The sequence below is a fragment of the Coregonus clupeaformis genome, chromosome 11 (assembly GCF_020615455.1).
Source record: "Coregonus clupeaformis isolate EN_2021a chromosome 11, ASM2061545v1, whole genome shotgun sequence".
NCBI classification, from domain to species: domain Eukaryota; kingdom Metazoa; phylum Chordata; class Actinopteri; order Salmoniformes; family Salmonidae; genus Coregonus; species Coregonus clupeaformis.
Genome location: NC_059202.1, coordinates 10,339,893 through 10,364,634, shown reverse-complemented (window position 1 = coordinate 10,364,634; position 24,742 = coordinate 10,339,893). Strand labels below are relative to the sequence as shown.

The 24,742-nt window shown below is 44.0% G+C and overlaps 1 protein-coding gene across 1 annotated transcript in view; it reads left to right on the top strand.

The window, feature by feature from the left end:
- pdhx (pyruvate dehydrogenase complex component X) overlaps window positions 1-24,742 on the top strand; it is a 75,995-nt gene that overhangs the window by 30,111 nt on the left and 21,142 nt on the right. The window contains exons 6-8 of the mRNA XM_041889507.2: window positions 9,342-9,498; window positions 14,402-14,549; window positions 24,616-24,674. Of these exons, the coding sequence (XP_041745441.2) occupies window positions 9,342-9,498; window positions 14,402-14,549; window positions 24,616-24,674 (364 nt within the window). The remainder of the gene's footprint in view (window positions 1-9,341; window positions 9,499-14,401; window positions 14,550-24,615; window positions 24,675-24,742) is intronic.

Sequence of the window (24,742 nt, the reverse complement as noted above, 5' to 3'; positions counted from 1 at the left end):
GCGCGAGTGAAGGGAGTTCGTAAAAAATTAAAGTATGTATCTTAGAAATAGTTTTCACATACTTTTAGTCATGTAGTGTACAAAGTTTATGTGGACACCTGCTCATCGAACATCTCACTCCAAAATCATGGGCATTAATATGGAGTTGGTCCCCCCTTTGCTGCTATAACAGCCTCAACTCTTCTGGGAAGGCTTTCCACTAGATGTTGGAACATTGCTGCGGGGACTTCCATTCAGCCACGAGCATTACTTAGGTCGGGTACTGATGTTGGGCGATTAGGCCTGGCTCGCAGCCGGCGTTCCAATTCATCCCAAAGGTGTTCGATGGAATTGCGGTCAGGGTTCTGTCAAATTCTTCCACCGATCTCGACTAACCATTTCTGTATGGACCTCTCTTTGTGCATGGGGGCATTGTCATTCTGAAACACGAAAGGGCCTTCCCCAAACTGTTGCCAAAAAGTTGGAAGCACAGAATCGTCTAGAATGTCATTGTATGCTGTAGCGTTAGATTCCCCTTCACTGGAACTAAGGGGCCTAGCCCGAACCATGAAAAAGAGCCCCAGAACATTATTCCTCCTCCACCAAACTTTACAGTTCGCACTATGCATTCGGGCAGGCAGCGTTCTCCTGTCATCCGCCAAACCCAGATTCGTCTGTCGGACTGCCAGATGGTGAAGCGTGATTCATCACTCCAGAGAATGTGTTTCCGCTGCTCCACTGTCCAATGGTGGCGGGTTTTACACTTAGGCTTGTGTGCAGCTGCTCGGAAATGGGAACCCATTTCAAATCAAATCAAATTGTATTGGCCACATGCGCCGAATACAACAGGTGCAGACATTACAGTGAAATGCTTACTTACAGCCCTTAACCAACAGTGCATTTATTTTTAATAAAAAGTAGAATAAAACAACAAAAAAGTGTTGAGAAAAAAAGAGCAGAAGTAAAATTTAAAAAAAATTAACTGTAGGGAGGCTATATATACACAGAGGGGGTACCGGTGCAGAGTCAATGTGCGGGGGCGCACCGGCTAGTTGAGGTAGTTGAAGTAATATGTACATGTGGGTAGAGTTAAAGTGACTGCATAAATAATTAACAGAGTAGCAGCAGCGTAAAAAGATGGGGTTGGGGGGGCAGTGCAAATAGTCCGGGTAGCCATGATGAGCTGTTCAGGAGTGTTATGGCTTGGGGGTAGAAGCTGTTGAGAAGTATTTTGGACCTAGACTTGGCACTCCGGTACCGCTTGCCATGCGGTAGCAGAGAGAACAGTCTATGACTAGGGTGGCTGGAGTCTTTGACAATTTTGAGGGCCTTCCTCTGACACCGCCTGGTATAGAGGTCCTGGATGGCAGGAAGCTTGGCCCCAGTGATGTACTGGGCCGTACACACTACCCTCTGTAGTGCCTTGCGGTCGGAGGCCAAGCAGTTGCCATACCAGGCGGTGATGCAACCAGTCAGGATGCTCTTGATGGTGCAGCTGTAGAATTTTTTGAGGATCTGAGGACCCATGCCAAATCTCTTCAGTCTCCTGAGGGGGAATAGGCTTTGTCGTGCCCTCTTCACGACTGTCTTGGTGTGTTTGGACCATGGTAGTTCGTTGGTGATGTGGACACCAAGGAACTTGAAGCTCTCAACCTGTTCCACTACAGCCCCGTCGATGAGAATGGGGGTGTGCTCAGTCCTCTTTTTTGTCCTGTAGTCCACAATCATCTCCTTTGTCTTGGTCACGTTGAGGGAGAGGTTGTTATCCTGGCACCACACGGCCAATTTCATGAAGCTCCCGACGAACAGTTCTTGTGCTGACATTGCTTCCAGAGGCAGTTTGGAACTCGGTAGTGAGTGTTGCAACAGAGGACAGATGATTTTTACGTGCTAAGCGCTTCAGCACACGGCGGTCCCGTTCTGTGAGCTTGTGTGGTCTTTCACTTCGCGGCTGAGCCGTTGTTGCTCCTAGACGTTTCCACTTCACAATAACCGCACTTACAGTTGACCGAGGAAGCTCTAGCAGGGCAGAAATTTGACGAACTGACTTGTTGGAAAGGTGGCATCCTATGACTGTGCCACGTTGAAAGTCACTGAGCTCTTCAGTAAGGCCATTCTACTGCCAGTGTTTGTCTATTGAGATTGCATGGCTATGTGCTCGATTTTATACACACTGTCAGCCACGGGTGTGGCTGAAATAGCCAAATCCACTAATTTGAAGGGGTGTCCACATACCTTTGTGTGTATGTATGTATGTATGTATGTATGTGTGTGTGTGTGTGTGTATGTGTGTGTGTGTATATGTTATATATATATATATATATATATATATATATATATATATATATATATATATATATAGTGTGTATGTCTGAACTCCGAATCAAATAGATTTCTCAAAAATAACATTGTCGTTGTGGTAAAACAATGCACAGAAAGTAGTAGACGATTTTATGCATTTATCAAAATCCCATCAGGTAGCCTGATTTTCAGATGTCATGTAAACAATATTATTGGGGAAAATCGTTATTCTTGCAAAGCATGAAAATGTTTAAATTGAACTATTATATTAATCTGACTATTCACAATAATCATTTTACCCTATTGTGTGCATACTCAGTTCCGGCTGTGTTCCTATTGTTCAGTCATTGGGATCGGCTCGTAACACCAGCCACAATACACAAAGGCTCCAGATTTCTGACACTGCCAGAACTTTGTTGGAGCCTACGAGCGCACGTAGTGGTACTTAATCGTCATACCTAGACCTGAACGAGCCAAGACGTCAGGCAATCGTTTACGACCTGAAGATTTTCCCATGGCCATGACGTGGAAATTTTGTCTGGGATTTCAAAATTGTGGCATAAGACGGCTAAAATTGTATTATGTGCTGGACTTAAGGTAGACATTGCAGGAAAGTATGTACCCTTCTTTAGTGAGGGTAGATAACCAGCAATGTTTCCCCTATATGAATTTAACAGCGGCGCACTCAGATAGCATAAGAACAAGGTTTAGGCCATGGCAAATTGTGTAGAATTGCATGAAACTAGCTTTAAAACAAACATTTTCTCTCTCTGGCCCGGGACAAAATGAGTAGAATTGTGGAAAATGTGCTTTAAAACAGCAACATTTTGTCTCTGCGGCCAAGAGGAGTGGCCTCTGTTGTGTTGGCCCACTATAGAACATCACAGAACAACACATGGCCCATTGATGAGATCATAGTGGTTACGTAAATCCACAGGAAGGGTTAATTTAGGAGTGGAAGGGGGAGAGGAGATGTTAGGTTTTCGTATCAGTGGTTATTCAGTGCTTGCTTTACCATACCACTATCCCTAATACATATCCAATGGAGCAGGGAAGTAATTAAAAACAAACAAGAGGCCACAATTGTTATGATATATGTTTTTGTAGCATGGACATGTGTAGTAGTAGTGGTGGTGGTGGTATATTATTGGGTATTCACCTTCTATTATGTCACTTTACGTAATAGGTTATGTCAGGGTATGATCTTGTATAAGCTTTAGGGTTGCAAAGCTACCAGTAATTTTAAAAAAGTTACAGGAATCTTCACTAATTTTTACATTTTTTGTCATTTAGCAGAGCTTTTCCAGAGCGACTTACAGTTAGTGAGTGCATACATTTTCATACTGACCCCCCGTGGGAAACCTGGCGTTGCAAGCGCCATGCTCTACCAACTGAGCTACAGGGGACTACATATCCACAGCAGGTCTCCAAGGTGAACAGCCTCTGGCATGTTAGAACAAGGTAGGTAAGGGAAGTCAGATCCGTAACTTCGGGATAAGGATTGGCTCTAAGGGCTGGGTCGGTCGGGCGGGGCTGGGCTCGAGCCCAGAATCAGTGGAAAATAGCAAATTAAAGAAAGGAAAAGATTGGAACACGTACACAAAAAAATTGCCTCCCACACGGATAAGGCTATTCGGCTAACAAGGGCTGTAAACCCAGCAACGGGCCCAATAACGGAAAAGAACCAAACTTGAGAGCAGATTAAAAGGCAAAACAGCAAACACACATATAAAGGAGAACACATAGACGCAGTATAGGCACTAAGGGAAAGCACAGCAATAACAGGCAAAAGAGAGTAAAGAATAGACTGCACGGGGCCACAGAAGAAGAGAGAGACAAGGAGGGAAAACGCGAGCGTACCATCATATTGCCTGGGATGTGCCCGACCGGCGCCATCCCCCCTCTCCCCAAAAGACACGGCCATAGGGTGCACCTGTGGGCAGGTGACCCGGCCGGGTCCGGCAGGGATTGGGGGAAGCTGGTGAATATATTAAGCGAATGGTCGTGCCCACGACCCATTTGCGGCTCCAGGTACCTAGCAAACCGCTCTGCGCCCCGAGGCGGAGGTATAATGTCTCCCCTCCCGTCGCCTCGGCGGCGGCGGAGCGCCCGGATGCTTCACTTCTATCTAAAACCTTGGAAAATAGTTCAATGTCTACTGGCATGATCAACCAGGTAATGGAAACTAATCCATTACCGGTCCAGGGTGACCAACCCGGGTTATCAACGGCGGGCTTGTCCGGACGCCGTCAGGTCAAGCGACCAGTCCTATATTCCGGGGACTCAGGGAGAAAAAGCTACGAACTCCAATGAACCACGGCGAACTCCAATGAACCACGGCCTAGCCAGCCGAGTAAATGTCGCCGTCAAAACAAATCTCAGCCCACAATCAGGGATCCCCCCCAGACAGCAGGTTGTGCGGGGGGACCCTGGCAGTGTGGCACCTCAGTGGGCGAGCGAATTAATGACCCCCCCATGGCATCGGAACATGGAGGGAAGAAGGTTGTGCTGCCTCCACAGCTAGCTCGGTCAGAACAATCTCGGGGCACTGACCCTAGCCAGGTCAACCTAGCCAGGTAATTAACAGAGTCTATGGCAATCTATCGTAACTCTGGTAATTTATACTTGAATAACTAAAAAATATATATTAATATATAGTCTTCATTTATTATTTCTGTGTCCATATTGTCCATGAGTTTCTAGTAGATAGAAAGGGGATACCAAGTCAGTTGCACAATTGAATGCAATCAACCGAAATATGTCTACCGCATTTAACACATCCCCTCTGAATCCGAGAGGTGCGGGGGGCTGCCTTAATCAACATCCACGTCATCGGCACCCGGGGAGCAGTTGTTGTTGTTGGGGGTTAACTGCCTTGCTCAGACCATATGGTTCAAGAGGAAAATAGCCTAATTAATGAAAAAAGCATCTAATCAACAATGGCATTATTTTCAATGAACTCTCCAACTATTGACTTTTTTCACAACTGCCACCAGTTTGACGCCAAAACATTGACAACAAATACATATTGACATAGTAAATAAAAAATGTTAAACACCAGTGGTATGTATTCACTAAGTTGGGTTATATTTAGGATGTTTTAAAGCTTTATCATTGAATTTATTTTAAAATAATCGTATTCAATTATTTCATATATTGTACATGTGATAAGGCCACGCAGAGGGCCAGAGATTATTACAGTCACCTGTGATAATCTGAAGTACCCAAAGGGGCCACTAGATGTCTTGTGATAAATTACATAAAATCCTTGAAAGATACCAAAATTCTGTTAGTTTGCTGGTAAACTTTGAAAGTTTCCAGTGATATACCCTCCCTTTGCAACCCTAATAAGCATAAAATGGGCTTTAGCTTAAAATAAACTAACATTAACATTAAGTCGGCCTCAGAGGGACGTGTCTAAGCCAGCCATATTGTTTCCATACAATAGGGGTATTCTAGTCAATGACGTACCCTGTTGTTAACATCAATACCAGTTTAAAGGCTCTTACACCATTTCAGTGTGCTACTGCATGTTTGTCTGCCGGAGGAGAGAGAAATGGAGTAGAGTTTTTATTTTTTTATTTTTTTTATACTTCGGACTGATAGTGTTTTTATGGGAAAGGTTGGTTCAGAAATTAACATTTGTTCAAGGAAATCTGTGGTCGTGAGTTATTTGAAGGCACACTACGTTTATTTTCGTTGGACGTTAGATTTATGCAAAGCTGTCCGCAGCATTAATTTAGTAGATTTCTTATTGCCCTCTGATAAGCAATCTGAAAAGCCTGCCTCAGTTTGACCCAGTGACTTTAGATATTAACCTTATCATCATTACTGATAATAGTAGAATTACAGTATCATTATATCGTATCATTACTGTATACGGCAGTGGTTCCCAACCTTTATCGGTTACTATACCACAAAGTATATTTTGCTCTGCCCAGACTACCCTTGAAGTACCCAATCATGTGCATTTTACCAGTAAGCCTATGGGCTCATGAGTCTTAAGTACCCCCTGTGGATAGGCCAAGTACCGCCAGGGGTCCTAGTACCCCTGGTTGGTAAATACTGGTTTACAGTATACCTTCACAGTATCCTTTATTAGCTAGAATCTGCAAGAGTTCACACCAAAAAGCCAACCTAGCTGCACCAGGTTTCTGGCAGACCTAGTGTTTGATTTTGAGGGACTCAGATCTTTCCCTCTCTGTGGTAACATGAGGCTTTTCTCCACTGGAGCAAAGGGGTTTTCATGACCATCATTCACTCTGTCCTGTCTCAGATGGCAGTGTAGAGTCTGGGTTTCACTCAGACAGATAGTCAGGGGGGAAGTGTGTGTGTGTGTGTGTGTACATGCATCTTTAATATTCCAATCACCTCTTCACAGGCTTTCAGAGGGTATTTTGACTTGTCTGTCTGTGGGAGTGTAAATGGCCTGTGTGAAAAGCAGATGTCTTGTGTGAGGAAGGATCAGGCAGCCAGTGAGCCAGCTAGCAGCACACACAGTAGCCTATCAGTGAGTGATGTCATCGCAACACACTGGGGACTCTGGGCTGACTCTTCATCGCATAGAAAATACACACTTCATGTTGCATTGGGATTTATGGAAAATTTGTAACGCACTCCATCATACAACGAAATAGGAGGAATTTTGTACATATATTGTGGGGTTATTTTTCAAGTTAAATTTCTACATGCAGCCCCCATCCCTTTTGAAAGAAACTCCACAGGGAGGTAATGACATAGTCAGTGTTTAATCTAAATCTTATATCCTCCTCTTGTTCACTGGCTGGGCTCTCTTTGTTCTCTTAACAGGAGTAGGAGCAGTCATGCAAATTCAGATGTGCATGTATCAGCAATACGGGTAGGGAGAGAAGAGTAGCAGGTAGTGATTGGGCCACCCATGCAAAGGGGCTCAGGTCTTTCAGAGGGCATGTAGCTTCCTGTAGCTAATTTGACCTGGAGGAACCAGACTCTTTTGCCTGCATGCCTGACTACCTACACTGCTCTGCAATTATGTGTGTGCGTGCCTGCTAATTGGTTTGTGTGAGTCTTTTTAAGTGTGCGTGAGAGAATTCCAACATGCCAAGGTCCCCACAAACAACAACCAAGAACAATGTGAGAGAGGGAGGAAGCAAGGGAATGCAAGAGAGACTGCATGGAAATGGAAGATCATAGTGAGGGACCCAGCCTTGTCCCTGCTGTATGGACGAGCGCAGCAGGGGCAGCTGGTCCAGACAAAGATGTGGGTTAGGAAGGCCTCATGTGGAACCAGAGAGCTCTGAGCAGACACACCTGATTCCTGCCTCACCCTACCCCACTGCCCCAAAAAGGTGATACCGGTCCCCTTTATTGATTTTAACACAATGTATTAACACTTACTGTAGATTGCAGCTGCCAATAAAGTAAGCTGTGGGAAAAGTGTATTCAGTGTGAAGCGGAAGCAACGTACAACAATGTGTCCTGGCTGTCATGACTAACGACAAAGCCATGCAGTTATTAATATTTATAACTAGGGAAAAGTTCTGATCCTCATATCTGCCTGTGCTCTGGGCTAGAGAAAGGGTGAGGCTGTTACCTGAATGCACTTTACCGCTCCGTTCTGTTTGATAAGCAGATAATTCAGCCCACATCAGAGATGGCTGCCACCTTTTGAACCTCCGATCCAGGTGCCTGCCTGACAAACCACATTAATTACGCTTCAGGGACACTTTGATGAAACTAATGATAATCAGTCAGGTTTTGTTTTAGTTTTTTTTCCCCCTAGTCAGTTATGATATAGATAATGATTTGGAGAGCGATGTGTAGTTGACATGATTTATTGCTCAGTTGTTTTGTTGGCCTTTTAGTTCCCTGTGTCTCCTGACTTGTTCAGCCTGCCCAGTGTGCCCATGCGATATGCATGCTCCATTTGTCCGATGTGCAATTGAATGAATCTGACACCTGATCCTGGCTTCCATTGTCAGGAGGTATTTGTTTGTGAATGATGAGCGCTTCTCTTCTCACATCCCCGTCCCTGTGCTAGCCCTAGGAGGATTTAATAAGAGTTACCTCTATCTCCATCTCGCTCTTGCTCTCTCGCTTGATTACTGTCTCTTTCTCCCCTTTCTCTCTTTCTCCTCTTCTTTCTATACCTGGCCCTCCACTTTTAAGTTTGTTCTTCTCTCACTCTCTCTGTCTCTCTGCCTGTGATGTTACACACAATGAACAAGCCCTCTCCTGGTTGGGGCTAACTTCTCCAATGACCTCTGTCACACAGCTAGATAGACATCCTAGTCCTGTCTGCCTGCCTGGGGAATTTCCATTGAAAAGCTTTCAGCTAAACAAACACTCTCCTCTGAAGATGGAGAGAGGATTCATTTGCCTGCATAAATGTTTATGCGAGTATTGAGTACTAGGCCAGCCACTACCTAACCTGGGTTTTCAAAGCATGTTGCTTATCCCTAGGAAATATTTACATTCCGCAGGTTTTGGGGCCCATTTTTCTCAAATGTTTATTTTTGATCATGTTGGGCAACGTTGGAGTAGGGGATGTGTCGACTCCGGTTGAGGTACATTTAGAGATTAGTGTTTTTCCTCCCCCCAAGCCAAAAGCAGGGTCAATATCAATAGGCTCATTCACTGACAGAAGGCCAGATTTGGATGTTTACACTTGGATAGAAAGTACATCATGTATGCTTTTCTCAGGCTTTCAATAACATAACACTGATAAATGACTTCCTAGTGCCTAGCTACCTACCTACATACTGGTGTTTCTGTATCTGCTGTAATACTGCATACAGGTGTGTGAAAGCAGTTTTTATTTGCCTGCATTCATGTTGGGACTGTCAGGGTGTCAGAGGAGTGGCCCAGTGTTAAGTATTTTCATACGGCTTCAAAGCCCTGGTCTCAGATCCACCTTCCCTGAGTCATACTGTAGGTATAGCGTACATTAGCTTGGTCTTGTTGAAATGGTAGGCTACTTGTTTGTATTGATCTGTGTAATAGTGGTGGGGATTGTCTTTTTTGCCTCCCTCTTTTTGTTTCATCTATTCTCAACCACCTTGTGCCATTATTTTCCTCTGCAGAGATGCCCTGAATCTCCTGAAAAAGTTCCCTGATTCCAAGGCAGCTCCAGTTACAGCAGCCCCGAGTCCAGTTGCCATCCCAGCAGCTGCCCTACTTCCCCCAGGCAGCAGGCCCATGTACCCCCCTCAATCCATACCTGGCAAGCCTGGAGCACCGGTGAGTGTACACACACTATCCGTAAACACATTAAAATGTCCAAATCGAGTGCTCAAGGGGCTTTAAGCATTTTAAGAAAGTGTATGGCTTGATGACTCGTGCACCTCAACACAGTGAATTATATCATAATGATGTAGGAAATGCAAGTCAGATTTAGGGAGGAGTAGATTTAACTCTTCAAGGGAGACAGAGACAACCTCAAAGTTGGTATGAGTCACTATGTGCTCCTAAAGGATGCCTTATAGCTGCCACCTACCCTCCCCACTTTCTACACGGACACACACACACTCTTTACATCGCCTTCTCTCAGTGCTGCTATTCACTAAAGGTGATGGGCACAACACACAATGTATCATGATCTATGATTGGTGGAGTTGAGGGCACGTTTTCACGGATTGAATGTACTCCTGACTTCACATGAATAATTTGCCTGTAAGTGTTGGAGCCTCGTTCTAGCCTTATGTAACATTCTAAAGGGGAGGAACTCGTTCAGAAAGCCAAGGTTATGCTAATATATACTACTACTATCGGTAGTTGAATGGCGTGACTTTTGGCTTTCATGTTCTTAATTTCCTCCTGTTGTTCCTGTTGTGGCTCCTCTTCCCATGTACTGGGAGTAATAATCATGTTAGTGCAAGTCTGTGAGATCGGTGAGTGGACACAGTTAGCTTCTATTCCAGCAGGGTTTGGAAGAACTTCTGAGAAAGTATTGAAACACAATCAATATTCTGCTCCAAAGCATATGAATAATTAGTCTAAGCATACATTAGCAGTATCTTAATAGGCTCTGGAGGCCCCCATGCTATGGAACAGATCCTTATCTGCACACAGCCCCTATGCTCCCATGCAAAATGAGCATGACAACATATCGTCTTACTCCCACACAGATTGAGCCATCAGACAGAGGCCTGGGGTTTTGCAGGGGGTATCCAAAGCTGATCATCTGGTCAGTGGAGACCCTGTAGAGAGCTGAGGACATAGACCTCTGACCGTGTCCAGACCAACTCCGCTAACCTCACTGGGATTTGGGAATGCGTGCTGTTGACAGCTTTCCCTATGTTCTGGCAAAAAGGACACAGAGTTAACAAGACACCATGTAAAAGTTAATTGACAGATTGACAAAGGCCATTGATTTTAGATGTTTGTATGGTGTCTCTAAGCCATGCATAACATTGGTGCTGTAAGAAGAGTCCGCTAAAGTAACAGATAGCCATCCATCCATCTCTCCTTCCCTCTCGGCTTAGCGCGTCGTTACACCCCAGAGAGTAACTGTATGCGGAAGAGGGCACCAGCAGCCTCCGACACGGGCGACTGTCTCATCCTGCCTGTTAAAAACATGGAGGAGAGACGGATAGAGACAATAGGCTTTGTTCTCCTGAGGTTTATCTCTCTAGCCGTGTCTAGACTTGACAGTTAATGCAGTTTTTGTGTTCTGATCATGGAATTCCGAACACATCATGCGTCTACACTTACATTTGAATATGTCCACCATGTCCACATTGTGTCCGGATTCCCCTTTTCTGCGTTATATTCAAATGCCAGTATGCATTCTACAAACGGTGGAATAGGCCAAATATGATAACACAACAACAAATTGATGGCAGTAGCTACAGTTGGAGTCGGGAGTTTACATACACCGTAGCCAAATACATTTAAACTCAGTTTTTCACAATTCCTGACATTTAATCCTAGTAAAAATTCCCTGTCTTAGGTCAGTTTATTTTAAGAATGTGAAATGTCAGAATAATAGTAAAGATAATTATTTATTTCAGCTTTTATTTATTTCATCACATGCCCAGTGGATCAGAAGTTTACATACACTCAATTAGTATTTGGTAGCATTGCCTTTAAATTGTTTAACTTGGGTTTCGTGTAGCCTTCCACAAGCTTCCCACAATAAGCTGGGTGAATTTTGGCCCATTCCTCCTGACAGAGCTGGTGTAACTGAGTCAGGTTTGTAGGCCTCCTTGCTCACACACACCTTTTCAGTTCTGCCCACAAATGTTCTGTAGGATTGAGGTCAGGGCTTTGTGATGGCCACTCCAAAACCTTGACTTTGTTGTCCTTAAGCCATCTTGCCACAACTTTGGAAGTATGTTTGGGGTCATTGTCCATTTGGAAACCCATTTGCGACTAAGCTTTAACTTCCTGACTGATGTCTTGAGATGTTGCTTCAATATATCCACATAATTTTCCTTCCTGATGATGCCATCTATTTTGTGAAGTGCACCAGTCCCTCCTGCAGCAAAGCACCCCCACAGCATGATGCTGCCACCCCCGTATTTCACAGTTGGGATGGTGTTCTTTGGCTTGCAAGTATCCCCTTTTTCCTCCAAACATAACGATGGTCATTATGGCCAAACAGTTCTATTTTTGTTTCATCAGACCAGAGGACATTTCTCCAAAAAGTACGATCTTTCTCCCCATGTGCAGTTGTAAACAGTAGTCTGGCCTTTTTATGGTGGTTTTGGAGCAGTGGCTTCTTGTTTAGCGGCCTTTCAGGTTATGTCGATATATAGGACTCGTTTTACTGTGGATATAGATACTTTTGTACCTGTTTCCTCCAGCATCTTCACAAGGTCCTTTTGCTGTTGTTCTGGGATTTATTTGCACTTTTCGCACCAAAGTATGTTCATCTCTAGGAGGCAACGCGTCTCCTTCCTTAGCGGTATGACGGCTGCGTGGTCCCATGGTGTTTATACTTGCGTACTATTGATTGTACAGATTAACGTGGTACCTTCAGGCGTTTGGAAATTGCTCCCAAGGATGAACCAGACTTGTGGAGGTCTACAATTTTTTTTCTGAGGTCTTTGCTGATTTCTTTTGATTTTCCCATGATGTCAAGCAAAGAGGCACTGGGTTTGAAGGTAGGCCTTGAAATACATCCAAAGGTATCCACAGTCCAATTGACTCAAATGATGTCAATTAGCTGATCAGAAGCTTCTAAATCCATGACATAATTTTCTGGAATTGTCCATGCTGTTTAAAGGTACATTCAACTTAGTGTATGTAAACGTCTGACCCACTGGAATTGTGATACAGTGAATTATAAGTGAAATAATCTGTCTGTAAACAATTGTTGGAAAAATTATGTGTCATGCACAAAGTAGATGTCCTAACCGACTTGCCAAAACTATAGTTTGTTAACAAGAAATGTGTGAAGTGGTTAAAAAACAAGTTTTAATGATTCCAACCTAGGTATATGTAAACTTCCGACTTCAACTGTATCTACTGTAGCTTACTAGCCAGCTAACCTCTGTAGCTTGCCAGCAAGCTAGCAAGCAAAGCTAAAGGGATTGCAAACTAAATATTAGCTACCTGGCTAGCATTTGAGGCCAGCAAGCATGTTCCTCACATGCTAGGAATGTATTTCCTCCAATGTTATAGTGAAAAGGTGCCTCTCGCTCCCAAAACACGTGTTTTCTGGAGACTTGTGGGTGAAGTGTTGATGACGTTGCCCTCTATGTGCTTTCGGTAGCCTGATTGTGTCCAGACTGAGGAGAAATTTGCACACATTCATCCCTTACCACCTCCTGAAGTGGTCAGCCAGATCTGAACACAATCTGACCACAATGCGACTTTTGTGCGTCTAGACCTGTCTTTTCAATGTGATCTTCGTATTCTCACAGCAGAAGTCGCATGTAAGTGTCAAGTGTCGACACAGACGCTTTCTCTCTCTGAAAGCACCCCTGCTGCTCAGTGACTACTGGGACTCCAAATGAGGCATCAGTATCACCTCTGTTTCCCCTGACAGACTGGTGAGGAGACTGGGAGGCAGGAAGGCTCCTGGGTCTCTTGATAAGTCAAGGTAATTGTGTCAGGGCACCGAGCTTCGCTCAGAGAGAAAAAGCCCACCTCCAGTGACAAGATAACACTTTATCCTATTTCTTAGTAGTGAGGTAATTTGTTTCCTGTATTCTGATGATGTGAGGGAATAGGATTTTGTGGTATGATGACTCACACACACACATTTCTCTGGCTTGTCAGTCTATAACGGCCGAAAAACGGCACCTTGACTTTTGCTTTAGTTTTGTATGATCATCAGGTCATTGCTGTTATTTTACGTATTTTGTACTTTTTATTGATAGCTTTGTTTTGTTAAGCCTGACTTGATGCCCTTGTAAAGAGTAGTCTTGTGTTTATTGGACTACTCTATACTGTGAGGTGAATAGAAGGCTCCTCCTGTCCTGAGACAGAGCCCAGACCCTGGCCAAGCTTTAGAGCCAGGCGTGTCCAAACACTCCAAACAGCAGCCTCATAAAAACGACCCAGACTGGTTGGGGTTGGCCCCTGTCAGGCATGCAGCCTGCTTTCCATCCCTGCCTCTTTTTCACTGTAATTGGGATGGAAAGAGATCCTGTTTAGTTTTGACTGTTGAATGCTAAATGTAGCATTACTGCGGAAGGGGTTACAGCAATAAATATTTATACAGGAAGTTAGTATTAAAATATATTATTAGACATGCTGGATTTAGTCATAATGGTTATTTTGGTAATGTTTGCAAAAATGGCACAGGTATTTCCTTGTCTTGTTTTCCATACTGGAGTTCCTTGGGCTTGTGCTACCTAGTATAGTGTCTAGCATGTCAATAACTTAAGTGCTAATTGCATTTTCAAGACCATTACATCGGCTGGTCGCAATAAATAACGTAATATACCACCTTTAGAGTTGGTCCTATTTTTAGTTCAACAAAATTGATCCCAATCAATCTTTTGTAACGAGCTTGTCAATAGCATTGCCACAGGGTCCTATAGCCTCATGAAAGCCTCTAACTTGTAGGTGAAAGTGAATATGTCCGCAATGCCGTTATTGATGGGAGCGGAGTCATAAATTCGTCCAGAAACATAAATCTGCACTGTTCTCTGTTCTGTCCTCTCTTTCCTCCTCTCCTATCTTGTCTCAGGGCACCTTCACAGAGATCCCAGCCACTAATGTGCGGCGTGTCATCGCCCAGAGACTGACGCAGTCCAAGACCACCATCCCTCATGCCTACGCCACTGTCGACTGTGACCTGGGTGCCGTCATGCAACTCCGCAAGGAGATGGCCAAAGGTGAGGCCGCAGCACCACACATCACATCAGAACACAACATAACATAACACAGCACAACACATCACGTCAGAACACAGCACAACACAAAGCTGACCAAAGATGATGGCTGGCTGTGTTCAAGTACACAGTAGCACTACATGACACAACCCAGCTGAACACTGAGGGATATTGGTAGCCTAGCAGTAAAGAGCATTGGGCCAGTAACCGAAAGGTCACTGGTTCGAATCCCTGAGCCAACTAAGGGAAAAATCTGTCTGTGCCCTTGAGCAAGGCACTTAACCCTAATTGCTCCTTGAAGTTGCTCTGTATAAGAGATGACTAAAATGTAAAATGTAAGTATACACTCCCCTCCATGTGTATTTGGACAGTGAAGCTACATTTTTTTTATTTGTCTCTATACTCCAGCATTTTAGATTTAAGATGGAATGTTTCATATTAGATGACAGTTCAGGGTATTTTGATACATATCTGTTTTACAAAGAAACCACTGTGTCTAGTCCCCCCGTTTGGATAAAGTATTTGGACAAATTCACTTAAGGTGTATTGAAGTAGTCAAATGTTTAATATTTGGTCCCATATTCCTTGCATGCAATGACTACATCAAGTTTGTGACTCTACAAAGTACAAACTTGTTGAATGTATTTGCAGATTGTTTCGGTTGTGTTTTGAATTATGTTTTGCCTAATAGGAACTAAATGGTGAATAATGTCTTGCGCCATTTTTATTATAAGTAAGAATAAAGATGTTTCTGAACACTTCTACATTCATGTGGATTCTGCGAGGATTATGGATAATCATGAATGAATTGTGAATAATGATGAGTGCGGAAGTTAGAGGCACAAATACTATACCCCCCCCCCAAAAAGCTAACCTCCCCTGTTATGGTAATGGTGAGAGGTGAGCATGTTTTTTGTAGCCTTTCTGAACGGCATCTCACTCATGATTATTCATGATTTTTCTTAATCATGGCATTATCAGGTTTAATTTAGTTTTCAGAAACATCTTATCTACTTAGAAAGAAAATTACTCCAGTCATCATTCACCATTAGTGCAAAACATAACCCAAAACAAACAGCAAACAGCAGTTTGTAGTCACAAGCTTGATGTAGTCTTTGTGTGCAAGGAACATGAGACCAAATACTAAACTTTGACAACTTTAAAACCCCCGAGAGTCGATGTCCACGCCCCTGTGTAAATATAATTAGCATAATAAAAAAATCCCCGTAGACATCTGTCAGTTTAAGCTAGAGATCTGTTTTTAAATCAAACAACATTTGTCACATGCACCGAATACAACAGGTGTAAACCTTACCGTGAAATGCTTACTTACAAGCCCTTAACCAACAATGCAGTTCAAGAAATGGAGTTAAAAAAGTATTTACTAAATAAACTAAAGTAAAAAATAAAAGGTAACACAATACAATTACATAACAATAAAGAGACTATATACATTTACAGTTTTGGAGAGAAAAGAAAAAAGGGATACTGGTCTGTAGTTGTTGACATCGGAGGGATCGAGTGTAGGTTTTTTTAGGAGGGGTGCAACTCTCGCTCTCTTGAAGACGGAAGGGACATGGCCAGCAGTCAAGGATGAGTTGATGAGCGAGGTGAGGTAAGGGAGAAGGTCTCCGGAAATCGTCTGGAGAAGAGAGGAGGGGATAGGGTCAAGCGGGCAGGTTGTTGGGCGGCCGGCCGTCACAAGACGCAAGATTTAATCTGGCGAGAGATGGGAGAAAGAAGTCAAAGCATAGGGTAGGGCAGTGTGAGCAGGACCAGCGGTGTCATTTGACTTAATAAATGAGGATCGGAGGTTGTCAACCTTCTTTTCAAAATGGTTCATGAAGTCATCCACAGAGAGGGAGGGAGGAGGAGGAGGATTCAGCAGGGAGGAGGAGGTGGCAAAGAGCTTCCTAGGGTTAGAGGCAGAGGCTTGAAATTTAGAGTGGTAGAAAGTGGCTTTAGCAGCGGAAACAGAGGAAGATAATGTAGAGAGGAGGGAGTGAAAAGATGACAGGTCCGCAGGGAGTCTAGTTTTCCTCCATTTCCGCTCGGCTGCCCGGAGCCCTCTTCTGTGAGTTTGCAATGAGTCTTCAAGCCACGGAGCAGGAGGGGTGGACCTAGCCGACCGGGAGGATAGGGGACATAGAGAGTCAAAAGATGCAGAAAGGGAGGGGAGGAGGGTTGAGGAGGCAGAATCAGGAGATCAGAGGGAGAAGGATTTAGCAGAGGGAAGAGATGATAGGATGGAAGAGGAGAGAGTAGTGGGAGAGAGAGAGCCAAGGTTGCGATGGCACTTTACCATCTGAGTAGGGGCAGAGTGAGTAGTGTTGGAGGAGAGCGAAAGAGACTTGGAGGGGAGTCGGAGACTTGGCGGGGAGTTGCAGTGAGATTAGTAGAAGAAGAGCATCTAGTAGGTCAAGATGAGGTCAAGCAAATTGCCTGCCTTGTGAGTACGGGGGGGAGGACGGTGAGAGGGTGAGGTCAAAAGAGGAAAGGAGTGGAAAGAAGGAGGCAGAGAGAAATGAGTCAAAGGCAGACGTAGGGAGGTTGAAGTCACCCAGAACTGTGAGGGGTGAGCCATCCTCAGGAAAGGAACTTATCAAGGCGTCAAGCTCATTGATTAACTCTCCAAGGGAACCTGGAGGGCGATAAATGACAAGGATGTTAAGCTTGAATGGGCTAGTGACTGTGACAGCATGGAATTCAAATGAGGAGATAGACAGATGGGTCAGGGGAAAAAGAGAGAATGTCCACTTGGGAGAGATGAGGATTCCTGTGCCACCGCCGTGCTGACCAGATGCTCTCGGCGTATGCGAGAACACATGGTCAGACGAGGAAAGAGCAGTAGGAGTTGCAGGGGGTACCGGTACCGAGTCAATGTGCGGGGGTACAGGTTAGTCGAGGTAATTTGTACATAGGTAGGGGTAAAGTGGGGGGGGGTCAATGTAAATAGTCCGGGTGGCCATTTGATTAATTGTTCAGCAGTCTTATGGCTTGGGGGTAGAAGCTGTTAAGGAGCCTTTTGGGCCTTCCTCTGATACCGCGTGGCATATAGGTCCTGGATGGCAGGAAGCTTGGCCCCAGTGATGTACTGGGCCGTACGCACTACCCTCTGTAGCGCCTTACGGTCAGATGCTGAGCAGTTGCCATACCAGGCGGTGATGCAACTGGTCAGGATGCGCTCGATGGTGCAGCTGTTGGTGATGTGGACACAAGGGAACTTAAAACTCTTGACCCGCTCCACTACAGCCCCGTCGATGTTAATGGGGGCCTGTTCGGCCCGCCTTGTCCTGTAGTCCACTGTTACGGATACAGGTATCCTGTGTTTTTGTGTGTTTCTCTCCTTCTGCCCTAATCACAGGTGTCCTGTATGTTCCTGATTGGTGGTCGTTGAGGTGTCTGCTGATTGGACCAATCAGTGAACATTCCTGTTAATTGCACCACCTGTTATTCGTTTGTTCAATCACACATCCCATTTTATAAAAACCAGACTTGTGTTTGTTGCAGGAGAGAGAGACTTTTTGCCATATGTGAGTATGGACACGGTGGTGTCCTGTGTGTTGTGTACGCACTAAGTTGTTGGTTACCCTGTTGGTAACATTATTAGAATATATTTCTTTACCTGAGTGTGGATACTGTTGTATCCTGTGTACTTATTTAATTGCTGATTACCCTGTTTAGTAGCTTTGTGTGTTTTTGGGAAAAGGGGAGTTTAAGCTAGTTGCCCTTGGGCGTACATTACCCGTAGGAAGAAATCTGTCTATAAACACCAGTTAGACCTGAGCGGACCACCCACTGTATTTTTGTATGGTAGCAGTAGCCTAGCAGTTCTTCAGGCAGGCTAGATCAGTTTAGGGGGTTTTACACTATTGTTTCATTTCTTGGGTCCTGCTCAGCCCTTTTTCCCAAACCTTTACCGTGTGTTTAGTAATAAACCATTTATGTTTGACGGTAGTTCACGGTTGTTGTGTCATTTTTGGTTCTCGCTGTTCCAGGTCACACTTATAATTTGCATAATTTATGTTACGGGTCTCATGTCCATCCACCCTAGACGTTTAGAGCCACGGGGTTCGTAACATCCACGATCAGCTCCTTTGTCTTGCTCACGTTGTGGGAGAGGTTGTTGTCCTGGCACCACACTGCCAAGTCTCTGACCACCTCCCTATAGGCTGTCTCGTCGGTGATCAGGCCTACAACTGTTGTGTCGTCAGCCAACTTAATGATGGTGTTGGAGTCATGTTTGGCTACGCAGTCGTGGGTGAACAGGGAGTACAGGAGGGGACTAAGCACGCACCCCTGAGGGGCCCCAGTGTTGAGGATCAGCGTGGCAGATGTGTTGTTGCCTACCCTTACCACCTGGGGGCGGTCCAGGATCCAGTTGCGGAGGGAGGTGTTTAGTCCCAGGGTCGTTAGCTCAGTGATGAGCTTTGTGGGCACTATGGTGTTGAAGGCTGAGCTGTAGCCAATGAACAGTATTTTCACATAGGTGTTCATTTTGTCCAGGTGGGAGAGGGCAGTGTGGAGTGCGATTTGATATTGCGTCATCTGTGGATCTGTTGGGGTGGTATGCGAATTGGACTGGGTCTAGGGTTTCTGGGATGATGGTGTTGATGTGAGCCATGACCAGCCTTTCAAAGCACCTCATGGCTACCGACGTGAGTGCTACGGGCGGTAATCATTTAGGCAGGTTACCTTCGCTTCCTTGGGCACAGGGACTATGCATTTTTTTAGTCTTTTGCATTGGATGCATCCACCATGAGAGAGCTAGAGCGATGTTTGTCAGACCATGAGACATCCCGAAAATCGGTCTTATCACAAAATCGACGGTAGCGTCCGACTGGTTTGTTCTACAAACTATGACCCCTCTATGGAAAGATGAGACTCTCATGGACACGTACATGCTCTAGGATGCCCACAGGCCTCACAAGACTTGTCTGAAGGTTCCCGGTACCAGTTGAAAAAATGAATGGAAATATATATGGTGACTTTTTAGTGCCAAAAATAAGGGGTTAAATACATGTTTTGAAAAATTACTAATGTTTCCTGATCTTATACAGTACATTCAAAATGTATTCAGACACCTTTACTTTTTCCACATCTTGTTACGTTACAGCCTTATTCTAAAATGGATTAAATTGTTTTTTCCCCTCATCAATCTACACACAATATCCCATAATGACAAAGCAAAAATAGGTTTTTAGAAACTGAAATATTACATTTACATAAGTATTCAGACCCTTTACGCAGTACTTTGTTGAAGCACCTTTGGCAGCGATTACAGCCTCGAGTCTTCTTGGGTATGACGCTACAAGCTTGGCACACCTGTATTTTGTGGAGTTTCTCCCATTCTTCTCTGCAGATCCTCTCAAGCTCTGTCAGGTTGGATGGGGAGTGTCGCTGCACAGCAATTTTCAGGTCTCTCCAGAGATGTTCGATCGGGTTCAAGTCCGGGTACTGGCTGGGCCACTCCAGGACATTCAGAGACTTGTTCCGAAGCCACTCCTGTGTTGTTTTGGCTGTGTGCTTAGGGTCATTGTCCTGTTGGAAGGTGAACCTTTGCCCCAGTCTGAGGTCCTGAGTGTTCTTGTTTTCATCAACGATCTCTCTGTACTTTGCTCCGTTCATCTTTCCCTTGATCCTGACTAGTCTCCCAGTCCCTGCCGCTGAAAAACATCCCCACAGCATGATGCTGCCACCACCATGCTTCAACGTAGGGATGGTGTCAGGTTTCCTCCAGACGTGACGCTTGACATTCAGGCCAAAGAGTTCAATCTTGGTTTCATCAGACCAGATAACATTGTTTCTCATGGTCTGAGAGTCCTTTGGGTGCCTTTTGGCAAACTCCAAGTGGGCTGTCATGTGCCTTTTACTGAGGAGTGGCTTCCATCTGGCCGCTCTACCATAAAGGCCTGATTGGTGGAGTGCTGCAGAGATGGTTGTCCTTCTGGAAGGTTCTCGCATCTCCAAAGTGTAACTCTGGAGCTCTGTCAGAGTGACCATTGGGTTCTTGGTCACCTCCCTGACCAAGGCCCATCTCCCCCGATTGTTCAGTTTGGCCGAGCTGCCAGCTCTAGGAAGAGTCTTGGTGGTTCCAAACTTCTACTATTTAAGAATGATAGAGTCCACTGTGTTCTTGGGGACCTTCAATGCTGCAGAAATGTTTTGGTACCTTCCCCAGATCTGTGCCTTGACACAATCCTGTCTCGGAGCTCTACGGACAATTCCTTCGACCTCATGGCTTGGTTCTGCTCTGACGTGCACTGTCAACTGTGGGACCTTCTATAGACGGGTGTGTGCCTTTCCAAATCATGTCCAATCAATTGAATTTACCACTGGGTGGGCTCCAATCACATTGTTGAAACATCTCAAGGATGATCAATGGAAATCGGATGTATCTGATCTCAATTTCGAGTGTCATAGCAAAGGGTCTGAATACTTATGTAAATAAGGTATTTCTGTTTTATATTTTGTATATATTTGCAAAAAACTCTAAAAACCTTTTCACTTTGTCATTATGGGGTACTGTGTGTAGATTGATGAGGAAAAAATATATAAATCCATTTTAAAACAAGGCTGTAAAGTAACAAAATGTGGAAAAAGTCAAGGGGTCTGAATTCTTTCTGAATGCAATGTATGTACTGTGCACCCTGCATGGCATGTCATGTCATGTCATTCACGCTAAGTCCCATGGGGGGGGGATTAGGTGGTGATTTCCTTTTTTAAAGGAGGGTAAGATACAGATACTGTTGGGTGTCTTCATTTGAAGTGTTCCACAGGCAAAGGAGAGACTGTTTCATTTGCAGGACACTCGGAACTCAAACGTCTCCAGTTAGCTAGGATAATCATGTATTCCAGGTTCGAAGCATGTCACATTGATGTGTCCTGTGATTATATCATCGCAGCAGGGATAATGTCTGCTAAACGCCTAAGAAAGGGAGTGAATGGAGGATGGGGAGAGATAGAGAAAGGAGGGAGGCAGTAAGGGAGAAGGAAATGAGGAGGGAGAGAGAAACCAAAGGGATATGGAGAGAGAGAGGAGGGGTGGTGTTTCTGTAGTGACATGACGTGATTAGGCAGGGCTGGCGGTGCCTAACCCATTCTGTCCTGCAGGGGATTCCTGTCTGTGCTCCTCTCACTGCCTTACCTCTTCTCTCATCCCATCTCTCTCCACAAATCAAATTAGCCATGGCATTTAGCACAACATATGTTCCATGTTACTTCTGCTTAATGGCTATTCTCAGTGAAGGGAGGTACAGGTAGGCTACTCTCCAAGAAGGGAGAGAAAGATAAAGAACATTGTTTGCACGTGTGATAACTATCACCCAAGGGTATATTTTATTTTACATTTTTGTATTATTTTTTACTTTAGACAGTCCAGAAACTCCATGGAGTTTTGAAGGGGTGCCACCAGGGCCCAGAGTTGTTTCTTCTCAGTTTACATGGTCAGGAAAAAATCCTGGTTCAGCTCTTTATTCCCTTTAAGAGATGAGAGATGAATACAATGCAAAGCTGCCTTATTAAATCTAACCCTGACAGTTAAACCCAACTTTTATTTATATGGTCTTCAAGATGACCGTAACAATGCATGTAATACATTTCCATTTTCAAGGATGAAAGAATGATCCGTATATTTAGCCTCATTTGGTCAACACGTATAAAGCTCTTCAGCACTGTTTCAGTCCTGTGTGTCTGTGCTGCAGAGGAAACAGACAGTGGCCATTCCAGTCCTATTAGCTTCAGTGTTGTGTGTGTGTGTGTGTGTTGAGGGATTCTCTCTCCGTCCGGTTGTTTTCCCTGGCTCTCTTTGTTCAGGAGCACAGCGATTTCACGATTAGCTCATTAGTCATCCCGCTAACAGCATTCATAACAGTCTGCCGCTAATGGGCACTCTTAAACAGCCCACCGGTAATGGCATGCCAGGCCCTGCCCACCACACCACGGGCACTGCATTGAGGACAGGAGAGACAGAGGTATATAGGCGAGAAAGAAAGAGACGGAGGAAACATGGAGGACAGAGAATGAGACAGACGGGAGAGGCAGGACAGAATGTCAGGGAAGTTCAAGAAGAAAAGCTTATTTTTATTAGAACTGTAATAGAAAGCTGTTGGTGTTCTCTAAAGGGGTGGGTTTGTAAAACTGGAATTGTTGTGAGGGAGTGAGACAGATTGTATGGGTGGGTGGGTTTTGTTTATATGTGGGTGGGTGTATAGTGTACTGGGTGGGTGGGTGTGCGCCTCTCCCTGCCCTGTTCGATAACACTGCACTTCAACTGAAGAAAAGAAAAGAAAGTCAACTCCACTCGTCAAGTTACAATAGTAACAGTATCAGCCCAGCAAACCGGGAACATTCCCAGAACATTAGCCAAGATTCCCATTCAGTTCTAGTTGGGGTTTATCTAATATTAGGATGATAACATCCCAAAAACATTTTTTTTTTTTTATGTTTTAATTAAATATCCTTGGAATGTTCTAACATTCTTTAACCACCACATAACATTCCCCAAACATTATCCAGGTAATGTAATAGCACAATGTACCAGTAATGTTTTCCCAGCAAACCAAAATTGGTTCTGTGAAAGGTCCCAGAACATTCGTGAGGTTGCAGCAAACATAACAGTCGTGTAGATGATTATACAATGTATAAAACATTTGCCTGATGTTGCAAGAACGTTCCCAGAACACCTTTAATCCTTTCTTTAAAGGTTCCCAGAATGTTTAATGAAGTTGTGGAAACTGTGTTGGGACCTCACAAAATATATGTTCCCAAAACACAAAAACTGTCCAGTTGTGTGGATGATTATACAATGTTTCTTTTTGGGTGTAAAACACATTCACCTGATGTTACAAGAACGTTCCCAGAACACATTTTTTATGTTCTTTAAAAGTTCCTAACACATTTCTATAGGTTGTGGTAACATTGTGGGGATATGATGAGAGAGGTTCCCAAAACACTAAAGCTGTCAAGTTGTGTTGACATTCAGATAATGTATGTATTAGGGTGCACAAAACATTCCTTTGATGTTGCAAGAATTTTGACGTAACAGCCTTTCTGAGTTCTTTAAAGGTTCCCATAACATTTAATTAGGTTGTGGGAACAGTGTGGATACATTACAAGGGAGGTACCCAAAACACAAAATATGCTCAATTGTGATGACATTCATACAATGTTTAAGTTAGGTAGCACAGGACATTCCTTTAATGTTGCAAGAATGTTGTCAGAACACATTTACATTTTAGTCATTTAGCAGACGCTCTTATCCAGAGCGACTTACAGTTAGTGAGTGCATACATTTTCATACTGTATAATACACAACCCCCCCCACCCCCACCCCCAAGTTATTTAAAGGTTCCCAGAACATTTAATTAAGTTATGGGAGTTGTTTGGGATGTTGTAAGAATATTTTTGTGATATTCACAAAGTTGACACAGAACATTCCCACAATGTTCGACTTTTTCCAAAAAACTGTTTTTATGACGTTCATAGGATATTTGTTTTAGGTTTTAACATAATATTTCACAATGTGTTCTAGGTACTTTTTTTTACATCAGGGGAATGTTTTTTGCACACTAAAATAAACATTGTAGAATCGATTGCCCAACTGGACAGTTTTTGTGTTTCGGGAACATATATTTTGTGATGTCCCCACAATGTTCTCACCAGACTGTTCCCACAACCTAATCTAACATTCTGGTAACCTTTAAAGAACGGTTTAATTTTGTTCTAGGAACGTTCAACATCTGGCACGTTTTATACTGTACAAACACTCTATAATCATCATCACGACTGGATATTTTGTGTTATAAGAACATTTGCCGCGAGCTAACGAATGTTCTGGGAACTTTAGCTCAACCAATTTTGGTTTGCTGGGAGGCCTATTTGTCCTAAACACACATGATTAGTAAGTATGATTCTTCTTCACAATCCACATCATTCTATAGCTTGCATACCAGATGTCACCTGCCGTTGTCTTTGGAGCAGTTGGTATTTGGATACTTAACTTACCTGACTAGCAGTTCTTGAATTATAGATCTGGAGTGTTTGACAACTGTTTTTTTCTTTTTCCCAGCGGAGATCAAAGTGTCCGTCAATGATTTCATCATCAAGGCCGCTGCTGCTACGCTTAGAGTAAGTGTTGACTACCCCACATGTTTCAGTCATTCTGTCAATGTTAATTTCCATAGGAATGTGTTTGA